At 52.2% G+C, this 27,821-nt stretch overlaps 4 protein-coding genes across 4 annotated transcripts; 3 read left to right on the top strand and 1 right to left on the bottom strand.

Annotated features, from left to right (window-relative positions):
- Nucleotides 1–469: 469 nt before the first annotated feature.
- galns (galactosamine (N-acetyl)-6-sulfatase) lies at nucleotides 470–7,614 on the bottom strand (the record flags this gene model as incomplete). The annotated part of the gene is made up of 14 exons (XM_042340375.1): nucleotides 470–1,924; nucleotides 2,162–2,279; nucleotides 2,524–2,645; nucleotides 3,496–3,598; nucleotides 3,949–4,088; nucleotides 4,703–4,806; nucleotides 4,902–5,041; nucleotides 5,183–5,313; nucleotides 5,388–5,454; nucleotides 5,683–5,826; nucleotides 6,327–6,429; nucleotides 6,718–6,792; nucleotides 7,334–7,457; nucleotides 7,549–7,614. Coding segments are annotated over 14 exons (1,524 nt in total), but the record flags the coding sequence as incomplete, so codon positions are not given.
- A 187-nt stretch (nucleotides 7,615–7,801) lies between these two features.
- trappc2l (trafficking protein particle complex subunit 2L) lies at nucleotides 7,802–10,320 on the top strand. The gene is given in 5 exon segments (NM_001292511.1): nucleotides 7,802–7,855; nucleotides 8,280–8,452; nucleotides 8,815–8,902; nucleotides 9,215–9,294; nucleotides 9,455–10,320. Coding segments are annotated over 5 exon segments (420 nt in total). The 5' UTR covers nucleotides 7,802–7,822; the 3' UTR covers nucleotides 9,501–10,320.
- A 1,417-nt stretch (nucleotides 10,321–11,737) lies between these two features.
- On the top strand, nucleotides 11,738–16,672 carry acsf3 (acyl-CoA synthetase family member 3). Its single transcript, XM_007907931.2, has 10 exons — nucleotides 11,738–11,963; nucleotides 12,878–13,595; nucleotides 13,684–13,839; nucleotides 13,934–14,097; nucleotides 14,316–14,461; nucleotides 14,742–14,854; nucleotides 15,096–15,222; nucleotides 15,817–15,951; nucleotides 16,192–16,303; nucleotides 16,398–16,672. The coding sequence occupies exons 2-10, from the start codon at nucleotides 12,897–12,899 to the stop codon at nucleotides 16,522–16,524; spliced, it is 1,779 nt and encodes a 592-aa protein (XP_007906122.1). The 5' UTR covers nucleotides 11,738–11,963; nucleotides 12,878–12,896; the 3' UTR covers nucleotides 16,525–16,672.
- Nucleotides 16,673–17,660: 988 nt separating this feature from the next.
- On the top strand, nucleotides 17,661–27,821 carry cdh15 (cadherin 15, type 1, M-cadherin (myotubule)). The gene is made up of 14 exons (XM_007907932.2): nucleotides 17,661–17,784; nucleotides 19,634–19,801; nucleotides 20,160–20,315; nucleotides 20,782–20,926; nucleotides 21,057–21,214; nucleotides 21,490–21,618; nucleotides 21,771–21,956; nucleotides 22,445–22,698; nucleotides 22,850–22,992; nucleotides 24,125–24,358; nucleotides 25,428–25,667; nucleotides 25,945–26,072; nucleotides 26,312–26,476; nucleotides 26,731–27,821. Exons 1-14 carry the CDS (start codon nucleotides 17,734–17,736, stop codon nucleotides 26,929–26,931), a joined length of 2,358 nt encoding a protein of 785 aa, XP_007906123.1. The 5' UTR covers nucleotides 17,661–17,733; the 3' UTR covers nucleotides 26,932–27,821.

The following is a 27,821-nucleotide window of genomic DNA, read 5'->3' as shown; positions in this document are numbered from 1 at the left end:
ATAGCTTTCACCCAGACAAAGCAGTTACAGTTTCAACTGCCTACCATCTTGGGAATGTCCTCCTGCCATGAAAAGTGTTATATCAATGTAATTTATTATTATTGTTGCTGTTGTAGAGGGTACAGTGCTGTACTGCACCAATCTGTAATATTATGCAGAGATGGATCTGCACTCAACATTCAAGATGTCTACCCAGCTGCCAATGAGAGGCACCCCAGCTTCTGCACAATTCCCAGGAGCTGAGTTGGCTTAGTCTTCGAAGTAGGTTATGTATCCATTACTGGCCTGCTATGGGCAAACAGATTTAGAATTGTCTTGCATTTTCCAGAATAAACTTCCCCCATTCACTAAAATCTCAACTGCCAGAATCATCCTGAGAGTGAACAGTGGAGGTAAGGGATCTGTGTTCACTGTGGCCTAGGTGCCACTCTTGCCAGGCTGCACTGACCATAAAAACATTCAAAACATAAACAGGAAAAAAAATTGGAAGTTTATTTAAATAGAGTAAAATAGCTTCATCTAAAACATTCTGCCTCCCTGCCTGGGGCACAGGTTGCAGTGGCTCAAATTGTTCCATTTCCAATTACTCTGATTACAGAAGAAAGTGATGCTGTGATCATCAGCATAACTGAGAGGAGGACTACGAGCAGAACAAGACAGAACCGGGAGAGCCAAAAGATAAAATTGCAGAAGCAAGTGATATGACAACTGTGTAAGAGTTCATTGTAAACCCACAACAATCACATTACTAAATTAACATTGCCTACAAACTGGCAGGACTTTCCTGCTGAAAATCAAACAGGAATTTCTGGCTGCAAAAACTGGACCTTGAAAGTACTGTAGGAAATGTCAGAGTATGGCGAGTACAATAAAAATTTGTACAGCTAGCTGTTGTGCAAGAGGGTTTGATGTCTGTGACCAGTTAGATTTACTGAATGGTTCGTGAAAGCCATCAATTTTCCAGACATATGTTTTAGGTTAAATGGTACAACCATGTCAGCACAGGCGTGTGTGGTACTACAGCCTTGGTAGATAGCGTCTTCAACAGGTTGTCTGTGGTACTGCAGTGGGTGTTTGTACAACAGCGCCACCAACTGGCGATATATGGTCTCCAAACAACGACTTGCCACAGTGCCATCAACAGACACTCGGGAGACATTGGAGCGCCAGTGCACGATAGCCAGCTATGAATAAGCTAATGAACTGCCTTTGCAGGAGATGGGGAATAACATGGACCAGCCAGAAACTGATCAATAGTTGTGAGATTAGCAATGAGAAGCACAAGGCTCCTACCTCTCAATAATGTTTGTCTAAGGTTTTGGAAACATGGCTCATCAGACTCTGCTACTGTGAAGCGCTCCGGGACGCTACCCTGTGAGAAAGGACATTATATAAATACAAGTTGTTGTTGTTGGAAGAATGAACCTCGACCTTCGAAAGGTTCAACAAAGTGTAAAATGGATGCCGCCTGCCAGCATCATGAAGACACCAGAGTGCAAATACAACATACCTTTTCCTTTACTGTAACCCTCCCAATCTTAGGAATAAGAGTTTATCTGATTGACTATCTCAATTTTTCTGAGTATGTGCTGATTTGCCTCTGGTTGAAAGACTGCAATGGGAAAGCTCTCGTGAGTCAGCCTCAGAGCATCCTGCTTAACCACCAGACAATTTAGGATGATTTTCAACCATTGTGTATTTTCCCATCAATGGGTTGACTTTATGAATATGTTCTGCTATGAGAGAAAGAGGAAGAGAGCAGCTCAGACACACATGTTAAGCAAGCTCCAACAAACTCAGTCCATATTAAGCTCCGGGATCCAAAATGCAGGTGGTATTAATGTGGCCAGTCACACTTCCACGGATTGGAGCCAGGGCCTTTCAGGCACTTGCCCAGCTTCGCACAGCCTGGAGGTGCCCAGTTCTGATGGGAGAAAAATGAACAACCAATAAGATTCATCATTGTTCCTGCACACTCACTCACACTTGACACTCATGGGAAGAGGGGAGTGGTGGAGAGATCTGAGACAGGCTGCCGGAACCAGCAGGAGGTGGTACTATACTGCAAATCAAGCTTTGTTCAGATTATCATCATGGTGATCTACAAACATTCAGTCTCTGCTCAGTCAACAATACTGACCGTCTCTGAGACAATACTAACCATTACTCCCCAGTCACACACATTGAGCTGAGGCTCTCCGGGCACCAGGGAGGATTTGTGCTGCTGAACGATTGGGTGGATTAGATTCATGATCTCCGAATACTCGCGATGCCACTCTCTGCAACACAGCCAATGAGAACAATAGGTTAGACTAATGGAGCCTGAATGTGGGGGGGTGGGAAAGAGAGGGTGGAGGGGGAAGAGAGAAGGTGGGGGGGAAATAGAGAGGGTGGGGGGGAAGAGAGAGGGGGGAGGGAAGAGAGAGGGGGAGGGAGAAGTGGGGGGGAGTCTGTTTCCTGTTTTGTAGCATCACATTTTTATGGGCTAAGGCTCATCTGAGGGTTACCTGGGAGAAATCTCACCTGATTGGAACTTTCTCTCCAGGGTCCCTGCCCAGGTGGAAGAGTAGGGGCTGGGAGCTGTGGTCTTGCTGATCATGTGTGGTCACATTAGGCACACTCTGTCCAGGGCAGAAGTCGATTCCCTTCAATCAGGGGAGAATCATTTTATTGTAATGTTCCTACATCTGGAAATACAGCAACACTGTTGTGACTGACAGGAGACAGACTGAGGTCTGTCCTTCACCGGCAGCAGGGCTCACAAACCAGGCACGTGTGGCAAAGCCTCGGAGCCCTGTCTGGCAGCATGGCCCATCCCCGATGCCATTATTTTCTGCATCATCTGCACCAACAGCCAGAGCCAGCGCACCATCACAGACAGCAATCAACAGGCTGCTCACACCAGCACCAACACAACAACAACAAGCGCCTTTCACGTCGGGAGGACTTCCCAAAGCAGCTAGCAAATATTCTGAACAGAAGCGGTGGAGCAGTGAGCAAGATGCAAGTACAGAGAAGAAGTAATAATAGTAATCCTTGCATTTGGTACAGAGCCTTTTACCTCGGGAGGACATCTCATAGTGCTTCACTGGATATGCTGTAAGTTTAGTGACTGTGTGTTTTTGTAGGCGAATCTGGCAGCCAATGTGTGCGCAGCAACATCCCACAAAAAGACGTAAAATGATTGACCAATGAAATACATGCACCGTGTTTAAGGCTGAGGAAGAAGAGAAGCCAGGCAACCGCACCCCTTCCCCCCACCCCACTACTGACTCCTCCCCGCAGCTACAGACATCCCCCGCCAACTACAGATCTCCACCCCCTAGCTAGACCCCCCCATCCCTCCAGCTAAACAGACTCCCCTACCCCCAGCTACAGACTCTCTTGTCCCCCAGCAATAGACTCTACCCCCAGATAAAGACCCCCCCCACAAGCTACAGATTCCCCTCCACACCAGCTACACGCCACTTACTCGTTCGTTCTGCCATGACTCACCTGCTTGAACTCCTCCCAGGAGTTGCTCCATGTCCAGTAATGTGCTTTGTACAGCCCCACACGCACTGCCATCATCTCATTTCCTCTGTAGTAAAACACTGGCCTATGGGTACAGAACGAGTGAGTAAGCAAACACTCGATCTCACAACTTCAAGTTCACAGACATCTGGGATAGTGCAACATGCTGGAGCAGAGAAGGTTAAAGGGATTGAATGGCACTGTTCAGCATTAAGGGGAGGGTTTGAGAAGGAAAATAGTAACAGATAACTTACACCTGCAAAACACAGTCACTACCCTTTACTGAGAAGTGTTTTAAGACGTCCCCCCGATGTGAAAGGTGCTACATAAGATGCAAGGATTATTATTTATAAGATATTGACGAGGAGATAAGAAAGAGAGCATCAGAGTTTAAAGCAAATCTTGCAAAAAGTTCCCCTAGGGGAGGTCACACACCTCTCAATAATAGTCTGGTTCTGCAACAGCACAGGTGACAGGTCAATGCCGTCAATTTCCCGGTCACTGGGGGGCTGCAGGCTGGCTAGTGCCAGGCTGGTGGTGAACAGATCCATGACACTGCCCAGCTGGTAACTCACCTACAATCAGAGGGTATGTCAGGCTGGGCACTGGGAGTCTATTTAATGTGTCCTGTAGCTCAGTGGTTAGAGCACTCGCTTTGCAAGTGAGAGACCTGAGTTGAATTCCAGGCAGAGGGCGAAACCTCGGGCAAGTTTCCTTACTCCACACAGAGCCTAATAATAATCCCTCCAAAACCAAAAGCAATAATAAATTGGTCATTTTCAATCTACGACTGTTTGTGGGACATTGCTGTGCGCAATTGGCTGCCGCGTTCGCCCACAAATATACAGTTAATTCACTTTACAGTGTGTTCTGTGAAACGCTTTGGGACGTCCTCCCGACGTGAAAAGCGCTATATCAAATGCAAGGATTATTATTATTATATTATTATGTGATGAAAAGTCCCCAAACCTCTCCAAATCCTCATGACTCTCCTGTTGTCTTTAACTCCCATTTCAAATCTACCTCTTTGAAGGCTCTTATGTTCATCTCCCTCCCTGCCCACCATTTCATTCAGATCCAATTAAAGCCCAGGGCACCTCCTCTTTCCCTGTCCCCCCTGACCCACCTGTTTACAGGCTGTTCCCCCGCGAGACCCAACTGTTTAGGGGCTGTTCCCCTGCAGACCCACCTGTTTAGGGGCGATGTGTCCTGGCCACCAGGCGATCCCCGGCTCCCGCATCCCACCTTCGAATGTTGTTTGCTTTCCACACAGGAAAGGCCCGTTACTGCCCCCTACACAAGCACAAGCCAACGTTAACTCAGCTCATTCACTGCCCCTACACACGCATGCGCGCACAAACACAGAGCCTGAACTGTCGGGTACCTACCTTGGGTGGGAGCTGAGATTAGAGCTGCGCCATTATCAGATGTGAAGAAGACAAAGGTATTCTCTGCGATGCCTTGTGTCCGAAGCTCAGCCAGTATTTTCCCAATGCTGTCATCAATCTCACGGACAGCATCGCCATACCTACCGCAATATCAATACCCGGGTCACAATCCCGTCTGCTCCCAATTCACATCCATTCAACCTGAAATTGCTCATTCACACTCCCAGGTTAGCGACACAGTAAAGCAGTTTACAACCACAATCTCTGAGTCGAGTACTCACAAGCCTCTTTGACTGGTTTTCAGGAAGGATTTTGAGGCATAGACGGGAGCGTGAGTGGCGTCAATGGCCCAGTAAAGGAAGAATGGCTCTAGCTTCTTCAGCGCCTGATCCCTGATGAACTGAAGCGCTTCCTGTAAGCAATACAAAAACAGGGTTATAGGGAGTCAGGAGGGACACAGCACACAGCAGTCACCAGAGTCCTCACCTGTAAATAGATCTGCGTGAGGTTGGACTCTCCAGTTTTTAAGTTTATGTCAAACTCTTCATAATACCTACAGGAAGAGAGACGACAAGTCAGTGCTTCAGTGCCTGCAACGGAGGGAGGCCTTTTATATCAAACTGTCCCAAAGCATTTCACAGTGTACTTGTGAGCAAACCTGGCAACTAATTAGTGCACAGCCATGTTCCACACACAGCCATGAGTGATTGAGCAACAGTGTTGAAACATTTCACTGGCTGATTTCTGGATCTGTGCTTATGCTGTGCTCAGTGTGTTTTACCTGCCAACCATCTCGGAGTTGTTGTACACGGGAATGTTGGGTTTCACCATGTTGTTGTAGGGACCGAAATGGCAGTTTGGGGCCCCGAACCACTGATCAAAGCCGTGCCTAAGGGGGTGGAAGTGCTCTCTGTGCCCAAGGTGCCTGTGGAACCAACAGAAAACAAGATGCTGGAATTGAGGGTAATAATAATCCTTGCATTTGATATAGCACCTTATCACATCTTCGAGACTTCTCACAGAATATATTGTAGACTGTAGTGACTATATTTTGTGGGCGAAACGCGGCAGCCAATTGCCAGTGTCCTACAAACAATCGTGGATTGATGTGACCAATTTGTTATTACTATTTATTATTTGAAGGAATTATTATCCCCACAAAAGCGATCCGCCAATCGACTAACAACCGGGTTCTTACTTACTGCTAAGTAAACAGGCGTGTGGAGTAAGAAAACTTGCCCAAGGTTTCGCCCTGCAAGGAATCAAGCCCAGGTCTCTTGCTTGTCAGGTGAGTGCTGTAACCAATGAGCTACAGGACTTCACTAGAGGCAGTCACAGAGGATTCATTCAGTGGGCAGCTGGAATCTTAATAAATGTTTTCAACCTTCTCCCCATACCCCCAACACACACACCCCACCCACTGACCACTTGCCGATGATTTTGTTTGTGTATCCAGCCTTCTTAAGGAGCTCTGGTAGTAGCAGTTCCGCATCTGAAATCCCTCCCACTATTTCCTGTGGTGTATATGCTGCAGACAGGACACATAGAGAAACAGGGGATTCAGCAGTAGCTCCGCTCAGCGCTGTATCAGTTCTGTGCTACTTTCTCTTGACCTGCGCCAACCTGGACTATGGGCGGGCAGGGGGTCAGGGGTATGGGTGGGGGGGGGTGTCATAGGCAGGTGGGGGCCATGGGGCAGGCGAGAGCGGGGCACGGGAGGGGGAAGGGCGTGCTAACCCTGGCCTCTTCTCCCACCATTGGCTTAGGTCAGACTTCAAACTTCTCGAAAGACACAAAGAGCAAGTGAGGTGCTCACCATTGCGAGCGTGAGCATTGGTGGTGTAGAAGCCATTCCTGATGGGTAACCGTCCTGTCAACAAAGACGCCCGAGCTGCACAACGGAGAATAGACATCAGTCTGTCAGTCAGTCTGCCAGGTATCACACCTCACTGTATCAAAGCCCTCACTATAACAGTGTCTGATAAATCTGGACTGTAACACTGTGATGTGCAGCCCTCTTTGTCACACTGTGTCACACACTGTCATTCACACACACTGTGTCAATCACACAGTGTCACACACACACACAGTCATTCACACAGTGTCACACACACACAGTCATTCACACACTGTGTCACACACACTGTCACACACACAGTGTCACACACACACACAGTGTCACACACACAGTCACACACACACACAGTGTCAGTCACACACACACAGTGTCACACACACACACACAGTGTCACACACACACACACAGTGTCAGTCACACACACACACAGTGTCACACACACACAGTGTCACACACACACACACACAGTGTCACACACACACACACACACACACAGTGTCACACACACACACAGTGTCACACACACACACAGTGTCACACACTGACAGCCCCGGGGTGTTGTGTAGTGACCTACCCGGGGAGCAGAGCGGACTGGCAGTGTAGAAGTTGGGGAACAGCATCCCCTCTGCCGCCATCCTGTCCAGGTTCGGGGTCTCCTCTGCGGGTTGGCCGAGCACTCCCAGGTCCCCCCATCCCATCTGCACACAAACAGCGCGACCTCAACACCATGTGATTCAGCGCATTTCACACGAGAGAAAGTCAACAGCGGCCACACGGGCGGGAACTCACATCATCCATGAGCAGCAGCAGGAGGTTAGGGCCCGGGGGGAGGCCGGGGGCCGGGGGGAGGCCGGGGGCCGGGGGGAGGCCGGGGGCCGGTGGCGGCCCGCGGGCCGGGGGGAGGCCGGAGGTCGGGGGAGGCCGGGGGCCGGGGGAGGCCGGGGCCGGTGGCGGCCCGCGGGCCGGGGGGAGGCCGGAGGTCGGGGTGAGGCTCAGACACAGAAGCGCAGCTGAAACCGCCGCCGCCATCTTTACTCGTCACATGACCAGAGCGGCCCCCAAGATGGCGGTTTGTGTCTCAGTGATCGCCAAACAGGTCTGTGGGGGTGTGGGGGGGGGGGGAGGGGCTGCGGGGGGGGGTGTGGGGGGGGCTGCGGGGGGGGGTGTGGGGGGGGGCTGGGTGTAGGGAGGGGGTGTGGGGGAGGGGGTGTGGGGGGGCTGGGTGTAGGGGAGGGGGTGTGGGGGAGGGGTGTGGGGGGGGCTGGGTGTGGGGGAGGGGGTGTGGGGAGGGGGTGTGGGGGGGGGTGTGGGGGAGGGGGTGGGGGGAGGGGGTGTGGGGGGGCTGGGTGTAGGGGAGGGGTGTGGGGAGGGGGTGTGGGAGGGGGTGTGGGGAGGGGGTGTAGGGGAGGGGGTGTGGGGGAGGGGGTGTGGGGGGGGGCTGGGTGTGGGGGAGGGGGTGTGGGGGGTGTGGGGGGGGGGGCGGGACTGGGTGTGCATTAATCCCACCTGTTTGTGTACAGAATTACCCGTTGTACATTAAGACTGTTCCGATGGAGAAGCAGTTGAAGTTTCACTACACGGTTCACACGTCACTGGATGTGGTGGAGGAGAAGATTTCGGCGGTGGGGAAAGCGCTGGTGGATCAGAGAGAGCTGTACCTGGGATTGCTGTACCCCACCGAGGATTACAAGGTGTATCCTCAACTCAGTGGCTTGTGCTGATGCCGAGGGATAGTCAGTTAGTGATCAGTCATCCTCTCTGACCCCTTCCCTACATTCACTCCCATGTAACTCCTGTTCCCAACTCACACGCACTCAAGGCAGGTGGCAACTTTTCATTTCTCACCGCGTTCCTGTGGGGGGGGGCATATTCTGTGCAATTTTGGGAGAGTGGATGGTCAGTAATTGGAAGCCCACATCGGTGCCTGGACTCGGTTGCGTTTGTGAACGTTATTTGATAATAAGAATAATAATCCTTGCATTTGATATTTAATGTGGCAAATGTGGCTGTTTACTGGTGTTGTGATTGGGTGTGACTTCCTGAGCTCTGGTGCAGGTATGGCTATGTAACCAACACTAAAGTCAAGTTTATCATCGTGGTGGATTCCTCCAACATTGCACTGAGGGACAACGAGATCCGCAGTGTAAGTACCTGATCACCACACATAGCCCCTGCAGTCTGACCAATACCATTCACAGTGTCTCTAACTCTGACCTGGGAGTGTGGACACACAGTGTAAGGGAGCGTTACTGTGTCTCTAACCCTGACCTGGGAGTGTGGACGCACAGTGTAGAGGGAGCTTTACTGTGTCTCTAACCCTGACCTGGGAGTGTGGACACACAGTGTAAGGGAGCGTTACTGTGTCTCTAACATGTGCTGTCACTGACTTGGGAGTGGGTGGGCTTGGCTGTCCAGCACTCGTAACTCTGAATCTGATTTATTTATTTCTGTGCAGATGTTCCGAAAGCTGCACAATTCCTACACCGATATCATGTGCAATCCCTTCTACACCCCAGGGGAGCCCATCCAGTCCACGTAAGGAGGGCTGTTGGGGGTAGAAGTATTCTGTTTGTTTCATTCTAGCTTACGCTTCTCTTTCACTCTCTCCCTCTTCATCTCACTCGTTTCTATCTCTGTGTGTCATTCATGCTCTGGTGCTTTCTCATTCTCTCACACATTTTTTCTTGTTTTTCAGGGTATTTGACAATCTTGTCTCTGGGATGATGGTGCAAGTCTGTTGATTTTGGCCATGCTGCTGATAGTTCCAGGTCATGTCTAAAGCTCTTATATTTGCTGGACTTGGGGACAAACCATGGCCATCGCACGCTCTCCAGCAGTGGCCTCTCTCTGCTGCTGTTGTTGTGAACCTCAAATCTCTGATTTTATAGACTTGTTTCTTGTAACAGATGAATTGACTTTAGTCCATGTGTTAATTGAAGGCCTGAGCACATGTTACTGCTCAGGGTTTATTGCCTACTTTCGGGTTAGTTTGAGGAAGCTCTTGTGCCTTTTTTCAGTCTGATCACCTGGTCTGGGATCAGGGTTCAAGTTGGCTTTGGGGTTTGAGTGTACTCTTATTTGCCACAGTCACCAGTCTTGTTAATCAGACTGTAGTCAATGGGGAAGTGGTGTGTAAACACAACAGAGGGCGGAGAGAAGGGGCTATAAAGGGTGGAATTTTTTATTAAATGTAATAGATGCCATTCTGCCTCTGGTGAGGAGGATACAGCTCTCAGATCATTTTCCTGGTTTAACTTTATTAATCTTGAAATGCAATGAAAATGCCACTTATTTCAGTTGATTTTTTTATTGTCCTGTTCATTGATCCTCAAGTTCCACTTCTGTGTTTGTGAAAATCGCTTTAGAGATAAATCCAATCAAGGTTTTAGGCTCATTATGTGCCACTACACAAGGCTCTTTTCAGGCTGTGCTGAGCTTGTGTGTGCACACGGCTGTAGTGGGTGCCTGGAGCAGGGACCTTGTAATTTGTAATGTACGTGATTTAGACTGTTGTATATCTTGTCCTCAATGGATGTAACTAAATAAAGCTGTTGGGTCTCCATGCTGATTTGTGTTGTGGTTTGTTGGCAGGAAATGCTCTCACTACCTCCGTCCAGCTCTTGCTGACTGTAACATTGTGTTACTCTCCATACCTTCGAACCTGCCTTCCCCTCCTCTCACCACTACCATAACCCACCAAAACCAGCCACCTGCTCCTTTGACCCCATCCCTAACCCTCTCCTTACCTCTCAGCTCCACCTGCTTGCCCCCCCTACTCACAGACATCATAAACCTCTCCCTGTCCACTGGTATCATTCCCATCCCCTTAAAAAATCCTACCTGGACCCACACCTGCTCTCAAACTACCGCCCCATCGCCAACCTCCCTTTCCTCTCCAAGGTTCTGGAACAACTCGTTGCTTCCCAGTTTTGCTCCTTCCTTTCCCACCACTCCTGTCACGAACCCATCCAGTCGGGTTTACATGCCACCCATAGCACAGAAACAGCTTTGGTCAAAATGACAAGTGACATTTTGTCCATCTGCGACCAGGGCTCCCTCTGCCTTCTCGTCCTCCTTGACCTCTCTGCTGCTTTTGACACCGTTGACCACTCTATCCTCATCCACTGCCTCTCCTCTCACCTCAACCTTCAGGGTTCTGTCCTTGACTGGTTCAGATTGTATCTCTCATATCATCTCCACTTCATCTCCACAAACGCTTTCTCCTCTAGCCCCCGCACTGTCTCGTGCAATGTTCCTTAGGGCTCTGTCCTTGGTCCCCTCCTCTTCAATATCTATATGCTCCTACTTGATGACATCATCTGCAGACATGGGGTCAACTTCCACATGCATGCAGATGTCACCCAACTGTACCTCTCTGTCTCCACCCTTGACTTCAGGACCACTGTTGTCCTGACTGAATGTCTGTCAGACATCAAGTCCTGGATAAGAGCTAAGTTGAACGTCAACAAGACCAAGACTCTCCTGATCGTCTCCCGTCAGCACCTCCTTACCTCAGGCACTGAGGATGATATGAAAGGTACTTTATCAATTTTTTTTTCTATTTAAATCCACCTCAACAACAACCACAACAAGATTCCATTTATAGAGCGCCTTTCACGTCGGGAGGACGTCCGAAGGCACCTCCTGACCTTGAGGCGAGAGTTCTAGTAATTGTGCCAGGCCGGGGTATTACAATTAGCTGTGAATTTGTCTCTGAAGTTTCTCACACCACTTGTTTGGGTTCTGGGCTCCAGGAGTTGGGTCTTGAGGTCAACATTGCTATGTGCTGCGGTCAGCAGGTAATGCAACTTGGCTGCAATGTCAGTATTCGCCACATGATGGCGCCAGAGAGCAGCTACAATCAACTGCTGCCGCCTGGTGGTGGAGAGCACGTACTGCAGCTCAGCGTTCATTGCCCCGAGGCCCCGGGGACGGGTGTTAGCGATGGACACACCGGATGTCAGGTTCATTTCCGGTCCGCACAGGTCCCTGAAACAGCGGGAAAGTGAGAATAAAAATCATCCGCAATGGCCTCAGCGGCACAACGATAATAATCTGCCAACAGGTCCCGACTGGACAAGCGGCGGGAAAGCTGCCAATGACAAAGCTGTGTGGGTTAGACTCCAGCAGTTACCCCAACGCACACTCTGGGCTCCCCCCGAGCCTCGGCTCTCGCCACTGCGCCTAATACTCTCCGGAATTAGGTGAGCGGGAGGTCTCCCTCCAGAGAGAGAGAGAGAGAGAGAGAGAGCGCATTCCATTGCAATAAATATCTTGTGAATTTACATATAGGCGGTTTATACGGAACTGTTTGGTTTGGAGTATGTGATGGTTGACCAAAAAAGAAATGGTGTCAATCTGACTGAGAAGCTCTCACTCCCTCTGGGGTGAGGGCTCGGGTTGGTACTTGAGCTCACAGTCCAGGCTGTCACTGCATTGTCAGCCGTTGCCATCCTCCAGACATAAAACTAAGGTCATGTCTGTGCGCTGTTCAGGTGGACAATAAGACCCTCCACACTCATTGAAAAGAGAAGGGAATTTCTCGTTCGTGGTGTCGTGGCCAACAATCCCCCACAGATACAATTGGTCATTCACCTCATCCCTGTTGTGGGATTTGCTGTTTGCAGATTGGCCTTGTGTTTGCCCACATTAATAATAATAATAATAATCCTTGCATTTGATATAGCGCTTTTCACGTCGGGAGGACGTCCCAAAGCGCTTCACAGAACACACTGTAAAGTGAATTGACTGTATATTTGTGGGTGAACGCGGCAGCCAATTGCGCACAGCAATGTCCCACAAACAGTCGTAGATTCAAAATGACCAATTTATTATTGTTTGGGTTTTGGAGGATTATTATTAGGCTCTGTGTGGAGTAAGGAAACTTGCCCAAGGTTTCGCCCTCTGCCGGGAATTGAACTCAGGTCTCTCGCTTGCAAAGCGAGTGCTCTAACCACTGAGTTACAGGACTCCACAAATAGATTGACTATATTTGATAACAATTACCTGTGAAGTGCTCAGCCATTTTGACGTTGCAGGTGCTTGTTAATAAACTTCTCATTCTGACTCCCAGTTACTAATGTAAACCTAACCTTTGTTCTTTGCTGGATTATCGAAGGGTTTGGACCAGCTGCAGGATGCTGTACACTCTCCTGCGACAGAGTCCTGGCTTCACATCACAAGGCTGTGTTCAATGCTGGCACAGTTGGCGGCTGGGTATCCGCAGGCCTGTGAAATGTTTGAGGAAGGTGCTGTACCTGACAGCCCTTTCTCACAGACACTTTGTGTTCACCAGAGCTCCCAGCTTTGCTGACAGACTAGCGATTGTAGACAGCTTCGGACACCACACCTATGGGCAGCTGTACAGCATCAGCCTGTCACTGTCCCGGGATATCCTGAGGGCCCTAGACTGTTCCAGCGGAGACATCGCACAGCAGCGAGTATGCTTTTTGTGCCCCAACGACGCCTCTTATGTGGTGGCGCAGTGGGCCGCCTGGATGAGCGGTGGGATTGGTGTCCCTCTGTGTAAAAGCCACCCAGCACCAGAGCTGGAGTACACGCTGAGAGACTGTGAAAGCAGCCTGGTCATTGTGGAGGAGACATTTGCGGAGAGAGTGACTTCCATCGCTGACCGACTCGGTGTTAAATGGCTGGTGCTGCAGAGTGGCAGCCTGTCCCAGGAACCCTCACCAGGCTCCACACACCTACATCCACAGCTCACCACCACGGGCTTCCCTGCTGATTGGAAGGACAGAGGCGCCCTGATATTATACACCAGCGGAACTACAGGGCGGCCCAAAGGGGTCCTGACCACACACCAGACTCTGCGGCACCAGGTTAGCTTCAGTAATCAGTCCCCCCCCACATGGACACAAACACAATCTGTCTGTGGCTCAGTAATTATGACAGCTTTTCTGTCTGCAGGTTACCTCCCTAGTGGAGCTGTGGGCCTGGAGCAAGGACGATGTCATTCTGCACGTGCTGCCTCTGCACCATCTACATGGTGTCCTCAACAAACTGCTCTGCCCGCTCTGGGTGGGCGCCACCTGTGTGATGCTGCCAGACTTCAACGCTCAGAAGGTACTTTAACTGCAGTTAGCACAAAGCAGAGCAGATAGAGATAAGGCTCAGCCAGGGCATCGCTCACTCCCGGTTAATGATTCCTTTGTTGCAGGTTTGGGAGCAGTTGTTGAGAACGGACACCTCACGGACGCCTCGGGTTAATGTCTTCATGGCCGTGCCAACCATCTACGCCAAACTGATCCAGTTTTACCAGAAACACTTCACCCAGTGCCACGTCAAGGACTTTATCCACGCTGTGTGCAAGGACAAAATCAGGTGGGGTGGGTGCCAAGCAGACTAACCACAGTGGACTGGTGGCGGGGCTGTGGCATGTGGGGGTGTGACTGGGATGGGCCTATTGCAAGGGGTCGGGCCTGCTGTGAGGTGGGACTGCTGTAGTGGGGGTTGCTGCAACTGTGAGTGGGGGAGCTGTGAGGTGGTGGGGGCTGGAGCTGTGAGGGGCTGATCAGGCTCTGCCTTTGCTGTGACTGCAGGTTGATGGTGTCAGGATCGGCCGCTCTCCCTCAGCCGATGCTGGAGATGTGGAGAAAGCTGACAGGCCACACGTTGCTGGAGCGCTATGGGATGACGGAGGTCGGGATGGCGCTTTCCAACCCACTGCATGGCAGCCGTGTGCCAGGTACGCCATCCTGTGCCACACACTGACATTCTCTGTCTTGTACACGTCACAGTACATGACACACCCAAGTTGTCTGCACACACTACCATGAGCACACACACATAGACACACACAGAAACACACATAGACTCGCACAGGCTCACGCACGCAGACTCACACAGACGCGAGTGCGCACATAGAACTTAGTGTGGCTCTGTTGGAGTGTGGATGGGTTCTGTGAGGCTCTTTGGCCGGGCCGAGGTGTGTGGCTGTGCTCAGGGTGGGTGTGGTCTGTGCTCAGGGTCGGTTGGGAACCCACTGCCCGGGGTCGAGGTCCGCATCGCACTGGAAGCCTCCTCACGATACCAGCCGTCCTGTACCGTCATCACAGAGAGCAACAGTGACCAGACGAGGGTAAGGTCAGGCCGTCAGAGACTCAGTTACACTGAGGCTGACACATGCACACACACACATACACGTCACTAGGCTGACAGTTGTATGAGCTGAGAAGCCTGGCATCACTCCTGTTCTCCGCTGTAGTGACCTCTGACCTTGCATGGTGTGTAATGTCTTTTATTGGTGAATCACTGCACACTGTTACACACTGGTTCTGTGGCTATAGCTTGCTGTGCCTGATGTCTGTTGTGGTTGGCAGGTCACGCCTGGCATGGAAGGGAGAGAGGGAGAGTTACAGGTCAGAGGAGCTTCAGTATTTCAGAAGTATTGGAACCAAGCAGAGGAAACCAAGGAATCATTCACACACGACGGCTGGTTCAAGACAGGTAATGACTGGAGAGCTGATATCTACTGCTTACTGGACGGTAACCCCCATTAGCACCTTCTCGTAGGGGGCGCCATGCTGTGTAAGGTGTGTGTGTGTTACAGGAGACACTGCGGTGTATAAGGAGTGTGTGTGCGTGTTACAGGAGACACTGCGGTGTATAAGGAGTGTGTGTGTGTGTTACAGGAGACACTGCGGTGTATAAGGAGTGTGTGTGTGTGTTACAGGAGACACTGCGGTGTATAAGGAGTGTGTGTGTGTGTTACAGGAGACACTGCGGTGTATAAGGAGTGTGTGTGTGTGTTACAGGAGACACTGCGGTGTATAAGGAGTGTGTGTGTGTGTTACAGGAGACACTGCGGTGTATAAGGAGTGTGTGTGTGTGTTACAGGAGACACTGCGTGTATAAGGAGTGTGTGTGTGTGTTACAGGAGACACTGCGGTGTATAAGGAGTGTGTGTGTGTGTTACAGGAGACACTGCGGTGTATAAGGAGTGTGTGTGTGTGTTACAGGAGACACTGCGGTGTATAAGGAGTGTGTGTGTGTGTTACAGGAGACACTGCGGTGTATAAGGAGTGTGTGTGTGTGTTACAGGAGACACTGCGGTGTATAAGAACGGCCGATACTGGATTCTGGGACGAACATCTGTCGACATCATCAAAAGTGGTGGCTATAAGATTAGTGCTCTGTATGTGGAGCGCCACCTCCTGGCACACCCGCATATTGCAGGTTAGCCACTGAACAAATTTATATTGAACCACGTTGAAATAATATGTTTCTGTCTCTCCCCCTGGCACTGTGTGTGTGTCTCTCTCTCCCCCTGGCACTGTGTGTGTGTGTGTCTCTCTCTCGCCCTGTCACTGGGTGTGTGTGTCTCTCTGTGTGCATTGTGTGGGTCTAGTTTTGCCAGGGGGAGGGTAGTGCTGAGTCGCTGCTGTTACAGACTTGGTCGGTCTCTTTGCTCTGCAGATGTGGCGGTGATCGGTGTTCCTGATGTTACCTGGGGTCAGAAGGTGACGGCTGTGGTGACGGTACAGGAGGGAGTCTCGCTGTCTCTGGGGGAGCTGAAGGGGTGGGCAAGGTGAGTGAGGGATCGGAAGGGGGGGGCTGCAGTCAATGTGCTGAGGACAGAAACAGGAACAAGTTGCTGAGGTGAGGCTGATTTGTCATTACAGGGAACAGATGGCACCATACAGCATCCCCTCTGAGCTGATTCTTGTGGATGAAATTCCTCGCAACCCAATGGGAAAAGTTAACAAAAAAGATTTATTGAAACATTTCTTCCCACAGCCTGGCAAGTAGTCATGGTTACCGGTGCAGTTACCAGCAACTAGACATGGTTACCAGTATGTGTTCTGACCTGGTTATGTGCACATCCCACGGCTCAGAGTTTGTGACCACGAGTAAGCGACATTACGTTTTGTTTAATAAACAGAATATTGCCCTTTAACCCTCACTCTCCAGGAGTTACATATCCTGTATCTGCTCAAAAACATTTGCCCGAAACAATGTCTGAGATGCCAAGCGACTGGCTCACACCAAGACCTCACCCAACTTCTTTTGATTCAATGTATTTGTCTCTGTCTTTCTGTCTTTCTGTCTGTCTGTCCACGACATGCAACAGCACATAATTACTGCCCAGCAAGCAGCTGAGCCAACAAGATTCAGGGTTTATCTCATCACCAAGGACTGGGGGTGTTGGATCAGTGTCACTGTTGTTCTTAACACAAAATACTGCAGATGCTGGAAATCTGAAACAAAAACAGAGAGAGCGGGAAAACTCAGCAGGTCAGGCAGAATCTATGGAGAAAGGAAAGTGAGTCAACGTTTCGGGTCCACGACCCTACGTCAGAACATTCTGACAGGATCGTGGACCCGAAACATTAACTCACTTTCCTTTCTCCATAGATTCTGCCTGACCTGCTGAGTTTTCCCAGCTCTCTCTGTTTTTGTTTCACTATTCTTGTTCTCCATTAGGGGAGACTAAGATGAAAACCTGGATCTGGGGCTTGACACTCAAGACATTTCAGCCACTGATGTGGATGCTGTCAGAGAGATGCCTTCAGTCTGTCTCACTTTCCTCATTGCTGCGGAGCTCAGTAATGTCTGTGAGATGCCAAACTTCAGCTGTTGGGTGAGGATCACTTCCCAGATACTCTCGACCACAAGCTCAGGAGGGGCACATTCTCGCCACTAAACCCTGTCTCATGACCTGTGACCTGCCCCATGCGGGGTGGGGGGGAGTGGGGTCGCCAGAGCAGCAGCAGCTGTTTGCTGTCTCTCTAGACAGTTGCTGCTCTATATCAGGAGACAGATATTTCAGACTTTGCCTCCCTTAAGCACATGTGCAGTCAGTCACTTGCATTCTCGGACCCTATGATAACCAATAAGCTGTCAGATAATTGGTGTCCCACAGGCAGCTGTCTTCATCTAGCACAGCTCCAGCTCGCCCCCTAATTTCTTGTTGCCTCTCCAGCCCGGCCCCTGCTCTCTCTCTGCCTCTCCAGTGCTATGAGAGACACAGAAATCTTCACTTTGCTCGCCCTGGTGATGCTGGTACAGGTATGTGAAGCTTGTGTGAGGGTGTGTGTGTGAGGGTGGGTGTTAGCTTTAGGGTTTGTGTGTGAGGGTGGAGGGTGTGTGTGTGAGAGGGTGTGTGTATGCAAGGGTGGGTGTGTGCTTTAGAGGTGTGCCCAGTCGCACTCTTGCTGGTGCACCCAGCCCAGCTCCACTTCCCTAAAACATGAGCTGTGGGTTGAATGTGACACAGACTGAGCTCCAGAATAATGAGAATAATAATCCTTGATATAGTGCCTTATCACATTATTGAGATGTCTCAAAGCACTTCACAGGATATACTGTAAAGTGTAGTGACTGTACTTTGTGGATGTAATCTGGGATACAGCTTCCTGTGTTCTGCTGTTGCTGTCCTGATCGTGCTGGCTGCACTTTGATAAAAGTAAGTTAAACTGAAACAGCCGCTGGTCCCAGCCATTCTCTCACAGCCCAACACGAACTCACTGTGAGGCTTAACAGCTGAGACCCGACTCAGCCCCAGTGATACCCGTGAAACCAGTTTAAAGTGGTGCAGAATGTCTCTGTGGCGATGTGCCCAGGTGCTGGGAGAATTGTTTCCACCGATACTACACAAAATGTAATGTGTTGTTGTTGTCCCCCCCCCCCGTTACATCACTGCTGTCGTTGCGCCCCCTGTGACGGGCTAGGGTTTGGTGGGGGGGTTCTGGGAACATGAGGGGCTACAGTCGTGTATGAAATACCTCCGGCTTCAATGTTGTTTTTCTCATATTGAGGGTTAAAAGCTGGGTTTAAATTCCCATTGGAGAATGGGATTCCTTTCAGGGGGACCTGGTTTACCGGGATTTTAATTTGTGCAATATATTGGGTTTGGGGCTGGATTTAGGGTTAGGTTGAGGGTTTGAGTTGGGGCTTGTTTAAGAGAAATTTGATTGAACTTGAGGGAAATTTCATTCACATTGTTTAAACAAACAACTAATCTCTGTGACAAGCTGCAGCTCCCACAGTAGCCTGTTGGTAACTAGTATCCATCAAATAGGACTGAAATCTGCTTTTAATTTGATGCCGTGATCAGCCGCCTGCCCCCGGCTGTGTCTCGGGCAGATTGAACAGGAAGGGAGGAGGAACAACGCGGGGAAAGCTCGATTGTAGAAATGAGAAAGTTGATACAACAGCTGATTGCACTCAGTAACAGATGCCGTGTAATTAGCATTTCAGCTGCTCTTCCCCAGCCTTTGCTTGTCCTGAATGTGGAGTGTGTGTAAAGGAGAGGTTGCCCACTGCATGTGGTGCTGTCACTCTGGGCTGCCGTCTGATGTAACACTCACATAGAGTGCCCACAACAGTCAAACTTCTTATCACATCACAGGTAACTGCTGGCAATTGAGCAAACACAGCAGCCCATTTGCACACAGACTGCTCACACACACTCCTGCACACATTCCTCATACAGCGTGAGGAGAATTCTACCTGGGCAACAAACCGGGGGAGAGGGGTGGGGGAGGGGCAGAGGAGAATGGGAGGGGTGGGGAGAGGGGAAAAGGAGCGGGGGAGGGGGAAGGATTGTGGCAGGTGCTGTGTATATTGCAGGACTGGGCAGTGGGACAGCTGGGGATATTCTGAGGGGTTTCTCACTATCTCCTCACCATATCCCCACAGTGCACACATCATCAAGGCCGCCAGTGGGGGGTGGAGGCTGCTACCCTTCAGGAGGTGGGGGGAGGGGTAAACGCGCTGGACAATATTTACACTTTCTTGGGAATATTCCATTCATTGACTCACAACAATCCTCCTGTGTACAAAGTGTGGAAATGCCTGTAGCCTGAGCTGTGTTTGTGTTCTCCCTCCATGTGGTTGTGCTGCCGATGGTCCCCAGTGTAATCAAGTGCCAGTGAAGGACACCCCGCATGCCCAGGTCCCTGTCATGTACCCATGGCGGCCGGTGGCAAGAGGCGATGGGCTGCAGCGAGTGAAGAGAGCCTGGGTCATTCCCCCCATCAGCGTCTCCGAGAACACCCGCAAGATCCCCCTCCCCTTAGTGCAGGTACTTACCCTAGCCTTGCCCTGAGCTCACCAAGCAGTGTCTGCTAGGAATGTGTGTGACCCCTACCACTACCCACCCCCCCACACAGGCTAACCCCACCCCGCTATACTCACCGCTATTCCCCACCGGCTAACCCCCCACCCCACCAGTTCACTACCCTGGTTCATCCCGCCCACACCGGCTATATCCCCGTCCCCCTGGCTCACGCCGTCACCCCCGGTTCATCCCGCCCCTTCCCCCCCCCACTAATCTGCTCCCCACTAACCCTCTCCAACTCCTCGCCCCCACTCCAGGTTCCTGACCTCACTCTGGGTGGCCCTGCCCCGGCGCCAACACACAGTTATTGTTTTCTCTGCAGATTAAGTCAGACCAGCTGATCCCCGGGGAGGTGATTTACAGTATTAAAGGCCCTGGTGTAGATGAGGAGCCCAGAGGGATATTCACCATTGACGCTGACTCGGGGCAGGTGCTGCTGATGACGGTGCTGGATCGCGAGGAGAAATCCAGTTATAAGGTAGGACCGTGGCCTGGCTTCCCCTCGATCAAGTTCTCGGCAGGTGCCGGCCTGCTCCCCCAACCCCTGGCCTGCTCCATGCTGCCCGCCGCCGCCTGGCCCAACCCCACGCGCCCCTCCCTGCCTGGACCTACCCGTGCTCCACCATCATCAGTCGTTCCTTCAGCCTCTCTGCCCCCACCCTCTGGAACTCCATCCCAGAGCTCCTCCGCCTCGCCCCCTCCCTCGCTTCCTTCAAGGCCCATCTCAATACCTTCTTCTTCGACTGCAACTTTCGTCCTCTTTCCACCTCCACCACCCCTCACCTCTTGTCTCCAGCCCACAGCTTGGGTGAAAACCCTTGACCGCCCAGTGCCTTGGCACGTCCTCCCAAAGTGAAAGGCTTTGTGTAAATGTCATGTTTTTTGTTGATGGCTGTGTGTCTGCCCCAGTGTATGACCCAACACCTGACTCACTCTGTGTTTAGATTAAAGCTTACGCTGTGAATATGTCGGGGAATCCCCTTGAGGATCCCACCGACCTGGAGATCATTGTCATTGATCAGAACGATAACAGGCCCGTCTTTGACCAGCAGCACTTCATTGGCCATGTCCTGGAGGGATCTCCCCCTGGTGAGTGGGCAGCGTGAGGTGTGCCGGTGTGGGGGGTGGGGATGGTGCTTCGGGGGGGGGGGGGGGGATGGTACGCGCCGAGGGGGGGGTGCGCGTGTGTGTGCGACTGGTGACTGTGCTGTGGCTGCAGGAACTCTGGTGATGCAGATCGCTGCCTCTGACGCTGATGACCCTCAGACAGACAACGCCGCGTTGCAGTTCTCCATCCTCGGCCATAGCAAAGGCCTCTTCCGTATCGACCCCGTCACTGGGGAAATCCGCACTGTGGGGGTGGGGCTAGACCGAGAGGTGAGTGTCTGCAGTGTCTGCTCCCCGCCCCCGAGAGGCGCTTCCCACGTGAGGCCCCCCCGACTCCCACCGTGAGGCGCCTCCTCGACACCCCCTGGGATGCTCCCCCGGCCCCACCCAACATCCCCCCGAACCCCCCCCCCACCGATCGTCTACCTGAACCACTCCCCGCCCTGGCTCCCCCCAGACCATTGACCTCCCCCTAATGACCTACCCCCGCACCCAGTTGCTGTGACTGTTGCTGTTTGTATAGTGTTGCTGCTGTGTGTTTGCAGACCATCTCCACATATAACCTGACGCTGCAGGTCGCTGACCTCTCTGGGGTCGGCCTCGCCAACACAGCCAGCGCCATCATCTTCATCACTGACCTCAACGACAATGCCCCACACTTCACTGCCAGCGAGGTGCGTGTGTATGTGTATACGTGTGTGTTATGTATGTCTCGCACACCAGGAAGTGTGTGTGTGTCTCTTGCAAACTGGGGAGACGGTGTGTGTCTGTCGGCTAGTGGAACCCTGGCAGTAAGGAGCTGTGTACGTTTCCCTTTGCTGTGCAGTTTGCTGTGGCAGTGACTGAGGACACAGTGGGACAGGAGGTGGGCAGAGTTAGTGTGGAGGACAAGGATGAGGCTGGGACCAGGAACTGGCTGGCAAACTACACCATCGTCAGCGGCAACCAGGATGGGCATTTCAGCATCAGCACCGACCCCCACACCAACCAGGGTATCGTCTTGGTGGAGAAGGTGAGAGGGTTTGAGGATGATATTGTTTGGGTAAATATGAACCGTGTCCCTGACCCCCATATCATCCCCTTACACACACACACATACCACTGTGTCTCTCTGTCTGTCTGACTAACAATCTCAGTGTTACAAGCTGCCCTGTCATTGTATATAATCTCCCTCTCCCTGGTACACTCCCTCTCCCAGTGTACACTGCCTCTTGCCGTGTACACTCTCTCTAATAATTCCTCAAGAAAAGAAAATAATAATAAATCGGTCACTTCAATCCACGACTGTTTGTGGGACGCTGCTGTGCGCAATTGGCTGCAGCGTTTTTACCCACAAAATATACAGTCAATTCACTTTACAGTATATTCTGTGAGGCACTTCGAGATGTCTAGAAGACGTAAAAAGCGCTATATCAAATGCAAGGATTATTATTGTGTATATGACTGAGATGAGGGTATTGTGGAGTAAGATTGAGTTTCTCTGTGGTTACGTTGTCCCAGAGCCTGGATTACGAAGCCGTGGCCGACTATAGCCTGACTGTGACGGTGCAGAACTGGGCAGAACTGTGGGCTGGAGCCTCACCATCAAGTCAGCCCTCGGCCAGGGTCATCATCACGATCACAGACGTAAACGAGCCCCCCCGCTTTCAGGACGACCCCCGCAACCTGCTGGTCCCCGAGGGATCAACAGCAGGAACCGTCCTGACTGTATACACAGTGACTGACCCTGACAGAGAACAACAGCACAACATCAGGTCAGCTTCACACTTCCCAAGACACTTTTTTACTCCCCGTGTGTGTATGCTCTCTCTCTCTCCCCGTGTGTACCCACACTCTCTCTCACACTCTCTGTACACTATCTCGGTACGTGCTGTCTCCAACGTAACACTGTTTGCTGTGTTGCAGTTACAGTATTCAGTATGACCCGGCTGACTGGTTGCTGGTTGATCCTGAGACAGGTGAAGTTGTTCTGCGGCAGGTGGTGCTGCGCAGCTCCCCGTACCTGCGGCACAACCGCTACACGGCGATCATCGCCGCCGTCGACCACGGTAAGCTGTGCCGCTGTCTGGCGCCTGTTCGGATCACATAGTATCAGTGATTTCGATTTCGTCTCAGACATCAGATTCATCGGGTGTGAGTTATCGAATGCTCACTATTTAAGTGCAGAGCAGAATGTTCCGGATTGTGTGTCAGCGCCACTCCTCGTGTGGACGTCACCTCAGTCTGAGCAGTAACGTGTCGGTCACTGTGTGTGTGTGAGCTGTCACTGTGTGTGTGTGTGTGTGTGAGAGCTGTCACTGTGTGTGTGTGTGTGTGAGAGCTGTCACTGTGTGTGTGTGTGAGAGCTGTCACTGTGTGTGTGTGTGTGTGTGTGTGTGTGTGAGAGCTGTCACTGTGTGTGTGAGAGCTGTCACTGTGTGTGTGTGTGTGAAAGCTGTCACTGTGTGTGTGAGAGCTGTCACTGTGTGTGTGTGTGAGAGCCCGTCACTGTGTGTGTGTGAGAGTGAGAGACCGTCACTGTGTGTGTGTGTGAGAGCTGTCACTGTGTGTGTGTGTGTGTGAAAGCTGTCACTGTGTGTGTGAGAGCTGTCACTGTGTGTGTGTGAGAGCTGTCACTGTGTGTGTGTGTGAGAGCTGTCACTGTGTTTTTTGTGTGAGAGCTGTCACTGTGTGTGTGAGTGAGCTGTCACTGTGTGTGTGAGTGAGCTGTCACTGTGTGTGTGAGTGAGCTGTCACTGTGTGTGTGTGAGAGCTGTCACTGTGTGTGTGTGAGTGTCACTGTGTGTGTGAGAGCTGTCACTGTGTGTGTGAGAGCTGTCACTGTGTGTGTGAGAGTGTCACTGTGTGTGTGAGAGTGTCACTGTGTGTGTGAGAGTGTCACTGTGTGTGTGAGAGTGTCACTGTGTGTGTGTGTGAGAGTGTCACTGTGTGTGTGTGAGAGTGTCACTGTGTGTGTGAGAGTGTCACTGTGTGTGAGAGTGTCACTGTGTGTGTGAGAGTGTCACTGTGTGTGTGAGAGTGTCACTGTGTGTGTGTGAGTGTGACTGTGTGTGTGAGAGTGTCACTGTGTGTGTGAGAGTGTCACTGTGTGTGTGAGAGTGTCACTGTGTGTGAGAGTGTCACTGTGTGTGAGAGTGTCACTGTGTGAGGTGTAACGGGAGTGTTTTCCGGTGTCCGAAGGCTTCCCCCCGCACACGGTGATTGGGACTCTGAACATACACATCACCGAAGTGAATGACTTTCCGCCGCTGCTGTTCCCCGGAGCGGGAACCCTGTGCCGCGGGACTGGCGCGGGCGCTGGAATGCTGATCTGGGCCACGGATCAGGATCAGGAGCCGCACGCGGAGCCCTTCCACTTCCAGTTACTTCCTGACTCGGAACCACTGCACAACTGGACGATCACAGCGCTCAACGGTTGGATGACTGCGTGGGGCGGGGCCTGGGTCTGCGTGGGGCGGGGCCTGGGTCTGCGTGGGGCGGGGCCTGGGTCTGCGTGGGGCGGGGCCTGGGTCTGCGTGGGGCGGGGCCTGGGTGTGGGGCGGGGCCTGGGTCTGCGTGGGGCGGGGCCTGGGTCTGCGTGGGGCGGGGCCTGGGTCTGCGTGGGGCGGGGCCTGGGTCTGCGTGGGGCGGGGCCACGTGATGTGAAATGGATTGAAATAATTTGTTGACATTCATTCCCCCAAATCTCGGGGTGATTTACACTGAGAGTTTGAGAGGGGTATCAGTGATGGGGATGTCAGTGAGGGGGGGGGTGTCAGTGGGGGGGGGGAGGTGTCAGTGCGGGGGTGTGTCAGTGCGGGGGAGGGTGTCAGTGAGGGGGGGTGTCAGTGCGGGGGGGGGATGTCAGTGCGGGGGGGGATGTCAGTGCGGGGGGGGGTGTCAGTGAGGGGGGGGTGTCAGTGTGGGGAGGGTGTCAGTGAGGGGGGGTGTCAGTGAGGGGGGATTGTCAGTGAGGGGGGATTGTCAGTGAGGGGGGGATGTCAGTGAGGGGGGGGATGTCAGTGAGGGGGGGTGTCAGTGGGGGGGTGTCGGTGAGGGGGGGTGGGTGTCGGTGAGGGGGGGGGATGTCGGTGAGGGGGGGGGATGTCGGTGAGGGGGGGATGTCGGTGAGAGGGGGGATGTCGGTGAGAGGGGGGTGATGTCGGTGGGGGTGATGTCGGTGAGAGGGGGGGGATGTCGGTGAGGGGGGGATGTATGTCGGTGAGTGGGGGGTTGCATGTCGGTGAGTGGGGGGTTGCATGTCGGTGAGTGGGGGGTTGCATGTCGGTGAGTGGGGGGTTGCATGTCGGTGAGTGGGGGGTTGCATGTCGGTGAGTGGGGGGTTGCATGTCGGTGAGGGGGCATGTCGGTGAGGGGGCATGTCGGTGAGTGGGGGGGGGGGAAATGTTGGTAAGTGGGGGGAGCTTGTCGGTGAGTGGAGGATGTGATGAGGTTGATCCCAGTGCTGGCGTAGGTGTGGCTGAGGCTGTTGCTCTGGTTCCAGACACACACGCCGTGCTGGGGATGCTGAGTGCTATGCCTGAAGGGTTTTACCAGGTGGGGGTGAGAGTCAGTGACTCGGGGGAGCCATGCCAGGAGTTCGAACAGAGCCTGAATGTGACGGTGTGTGTCTGTGGGGACAGAGGCCGCTGTGAAGCCATCGCTGCCGCTTTCCATGGCTCCCATGTGGGCGTCAGCCTGGGGGCCGCCATCATCATCCTCACCAGCTTCTTTCTGCTGTTCTGTAAGCCACTATTGCAATGTATCAGAGCGGTGGGGGCAGGCCATGGTGAAGGCATTTCTGGCCATTGAGGGGCGGTTCTGGCCACGGGGTGAGGGGGAGAGAGGGGGTTTAGCTACAAGGGGAGGGGGTGGTCGGCCATATGGGGTGGGGGGCGCTGGCCATATGGAGGGGGCAGCTGGCCATATGGGGGAGCTGGCCATATTGGCTGGGGCTGGCCATTGGGGGGTTGAGCCGGGATGGTGGGGGTTGAGCCGAGGTGACTGTGTTGTGCCCTTAGTGATGGTGATGGTCAGCCTGTGCTGGAACGGGCGACGGGGACACAAGGCGTTGCTGAGCGACTCTGACAGTGACATCAGAGACAATGTCTTAAACTACGATGAGCAGGGCGGCGGCGAGGAGGACCAGGTCAGTCACCACGGCAACCACATGGGGGATGGGGGTCAGGCACCGAGGTCAAGGGGAGGGGATCATGCGGTGAGCGAGCGACCACCCCCCCACATTCCTGTACCATCTCTTGCTTTTCACATGTTTTTCCCTCAAGTGACATGTGACGCTGTGTGTAAGCTGCTGTCTTCTGGCTATGTGTAAGGTGTGTGTTACATTGTATGTAAGGTGTTGTCTTGGGGCTTGGTTTGATTTTACAGGAAGCCTACAATCTGGAGCAGCTGCGGGACCCGGACAGAGTGTTCCCAGCTCCCGCTAGAGGGAAGCCCCCTCTCCGCAGGGATGCTCCCTACAACCACAGCCCCGCAGTGTACCCCCGCAGGCCACCCGCTGATCCCAGCGATATAGAGGATTTCATCAATGGGGTAAGTGTGGGGAGGGAGAGTGGGGATTGCTGGTGTGTGCGGGGGGGAATGTGGGGAGGGGGAATATGGGGGAGGGGTTAGAGGGGGAATATATTAAATTGTATCCGCCATCTCTCTAAAGTTCTCCTGAAGTTTTCTTCTACGTTAGTGACATCATTTTTGCATCATCAGCAAATTTAGAATTTGTGCCTTTTTATGCAAATGGAGAAAATCTGTCCTCCCAAACACGAATCATTGTGTTCTGTTGCCTGCAGGGATTGGATGCTGCTGACAATGACCCCAACGCCCCTCCCTATGACATGGCTCTGATCTATGACTATGAGGGTGAGGGCTCTGTGGCTGGGACCCTCAGCTCCCTCGCCTCCGCCTCCGCCGAGGACCAGCATGATTACGATTACCTGAATGACTGGGGCCCTCGCTTCAGGAAGCTGGCCGACATGTATGGAGAACACTAATGCCCGCTCCCGGGCTGATTCCCAATAGCAATGCAAACTCTCATCCTGAACTCTGACCCTATCCCAAGCCTGGACACTGCTTGTGACTGTAGTCAGCCTGCTCGGGGGGTGGGTGGGTGGCTGTGTCTGCTCTAAAGGGTCGGCTTATGGGGATGGATATTGGGGTTTGCTGTTTATAGGCAGGGGAGAGAGAGAGAGAGGGAATGTGGGAGACAGAGAAAGAGGAATATGGGAGAGAGAGAAATGTGGGAGATGGATAGAGAAATGTGGAAGAGAGAAAGGGAATGTGGGAGACAAAGAGGAATATGGGAGAGAATGTGGGAGATGGAAAGAGAAATGTGGGAGAGGGGGAATGTGGGAGATGGAGAGGAATGAGAGAAAGAGGGGATGTGAGTGTACAGATGCACAATGTACACAATATATTAGTTGTAAATTATGCAGAAAGTACTGGGAAGAATGTGCACAATTCACTCACACATTCAATGTTTCACACCAACTGGGTTTATATGCAGTGTCTTTCAGCCCAGGTATATACTCAGTGTGTAATGGGGTTTGGGTGTATATTCAGAGTGTAACGGGGTCTGGGTGTATATTCAGAGTGTAACGGGGTCTGGGTGTATATTCAGAGTGTAACGGGGTCTGGGTGTATATTCAGAGTGTAACAGGGTCTGGGTGTATATTCAGAGTGTAACGGGGTCTGGGTGTATGTTCAGAGTGTAACGGGGTCTGGTGTATATTCAGAGTGTAACAGGCTCTGAGTGTATATTTCAGTGTCTTGCAGCCCTGAGTGTATATTCATGAGTTTTTTTAATGCATTGAGATTTTTGAACATTTGCTGATATTTCTGTGCAAGTTTCATTCAACTTTAATCATTAAAAAGCTGGAATCTT

The sequence above is a fragment of the Callorhinchus milii genome, unplaced genomic scaffold, assembly GCF_018977255.1.
Source record: "Callorhinchus milii isolate IMCB2004 unplaced genomic scaffold, IMCB_Cmil_1.0 Scaffold14, whole genome shotgun sequence".
NCBI classification, from domain to species: domain Eukaryota; kingdom Metazoa; phylum Chordata; class Chondrichthyes; order Chimaeriformes; family Callorhinchidae; genus Callorhinchus; species Callorhinchus milii.
Note: the sequence above shows the minus strand (reverse complement) of the source record. Positions and strands in the feature narration are given on the sequence as shown.

What these genes read in the sequence shown, in the direction of transcription:
- acsf3 (XM_007907931.2), top strand. Translation starts at nt 12,897, where the DNA reads ATGCTGTACACTCTCCTGCGACAGAGTCCTGGCTTCACATCACAAGGC. An exon ending in ACCAGACTCTGCGGCACCAG is followed by an intron (nt 13,596 to 13,683) that starts GTTAGCTTCAGT and finishes TTCTGTCTGCAG; the next exon opens with GTTACCTCCCTAGTGGAGCT. An exon ending in GGCACACCCGCATATTGCAG is followed by an intron (nt 15,952 to 16,191) that starts GTTAGCCACTGA and finishes TTTGCTCTGCAG; the next exon opens with ATGTGGCGGTGATCGGTGTT.
- cdh15 (XM_007907932.2), top strand. Translation starts at nt 17,734, where the DNA reads ATGAGAGACACAGAAATCTTCACTTTGCTCGCCCTGGTGATGCTGGTA. An exon ending in TCCCCCTCCCCTTAGTGCAG is followed by an intron (nt 19,802 to 20,159) that starts GTACTTACCCTA and finishes TTTTCTCTGCAG; the next exon opens with ATTAAGTCAGACCAGCTGAT. An exon ending in AGGAGAAATCCAGTTATAAG is followed by an intron (nt 20,316 to 20,781) that starts GTAGGACCGTGG and finishes CTCTGTGTTTAG; the next exon opens with ATTAAAGCTTACGCTGTGAA.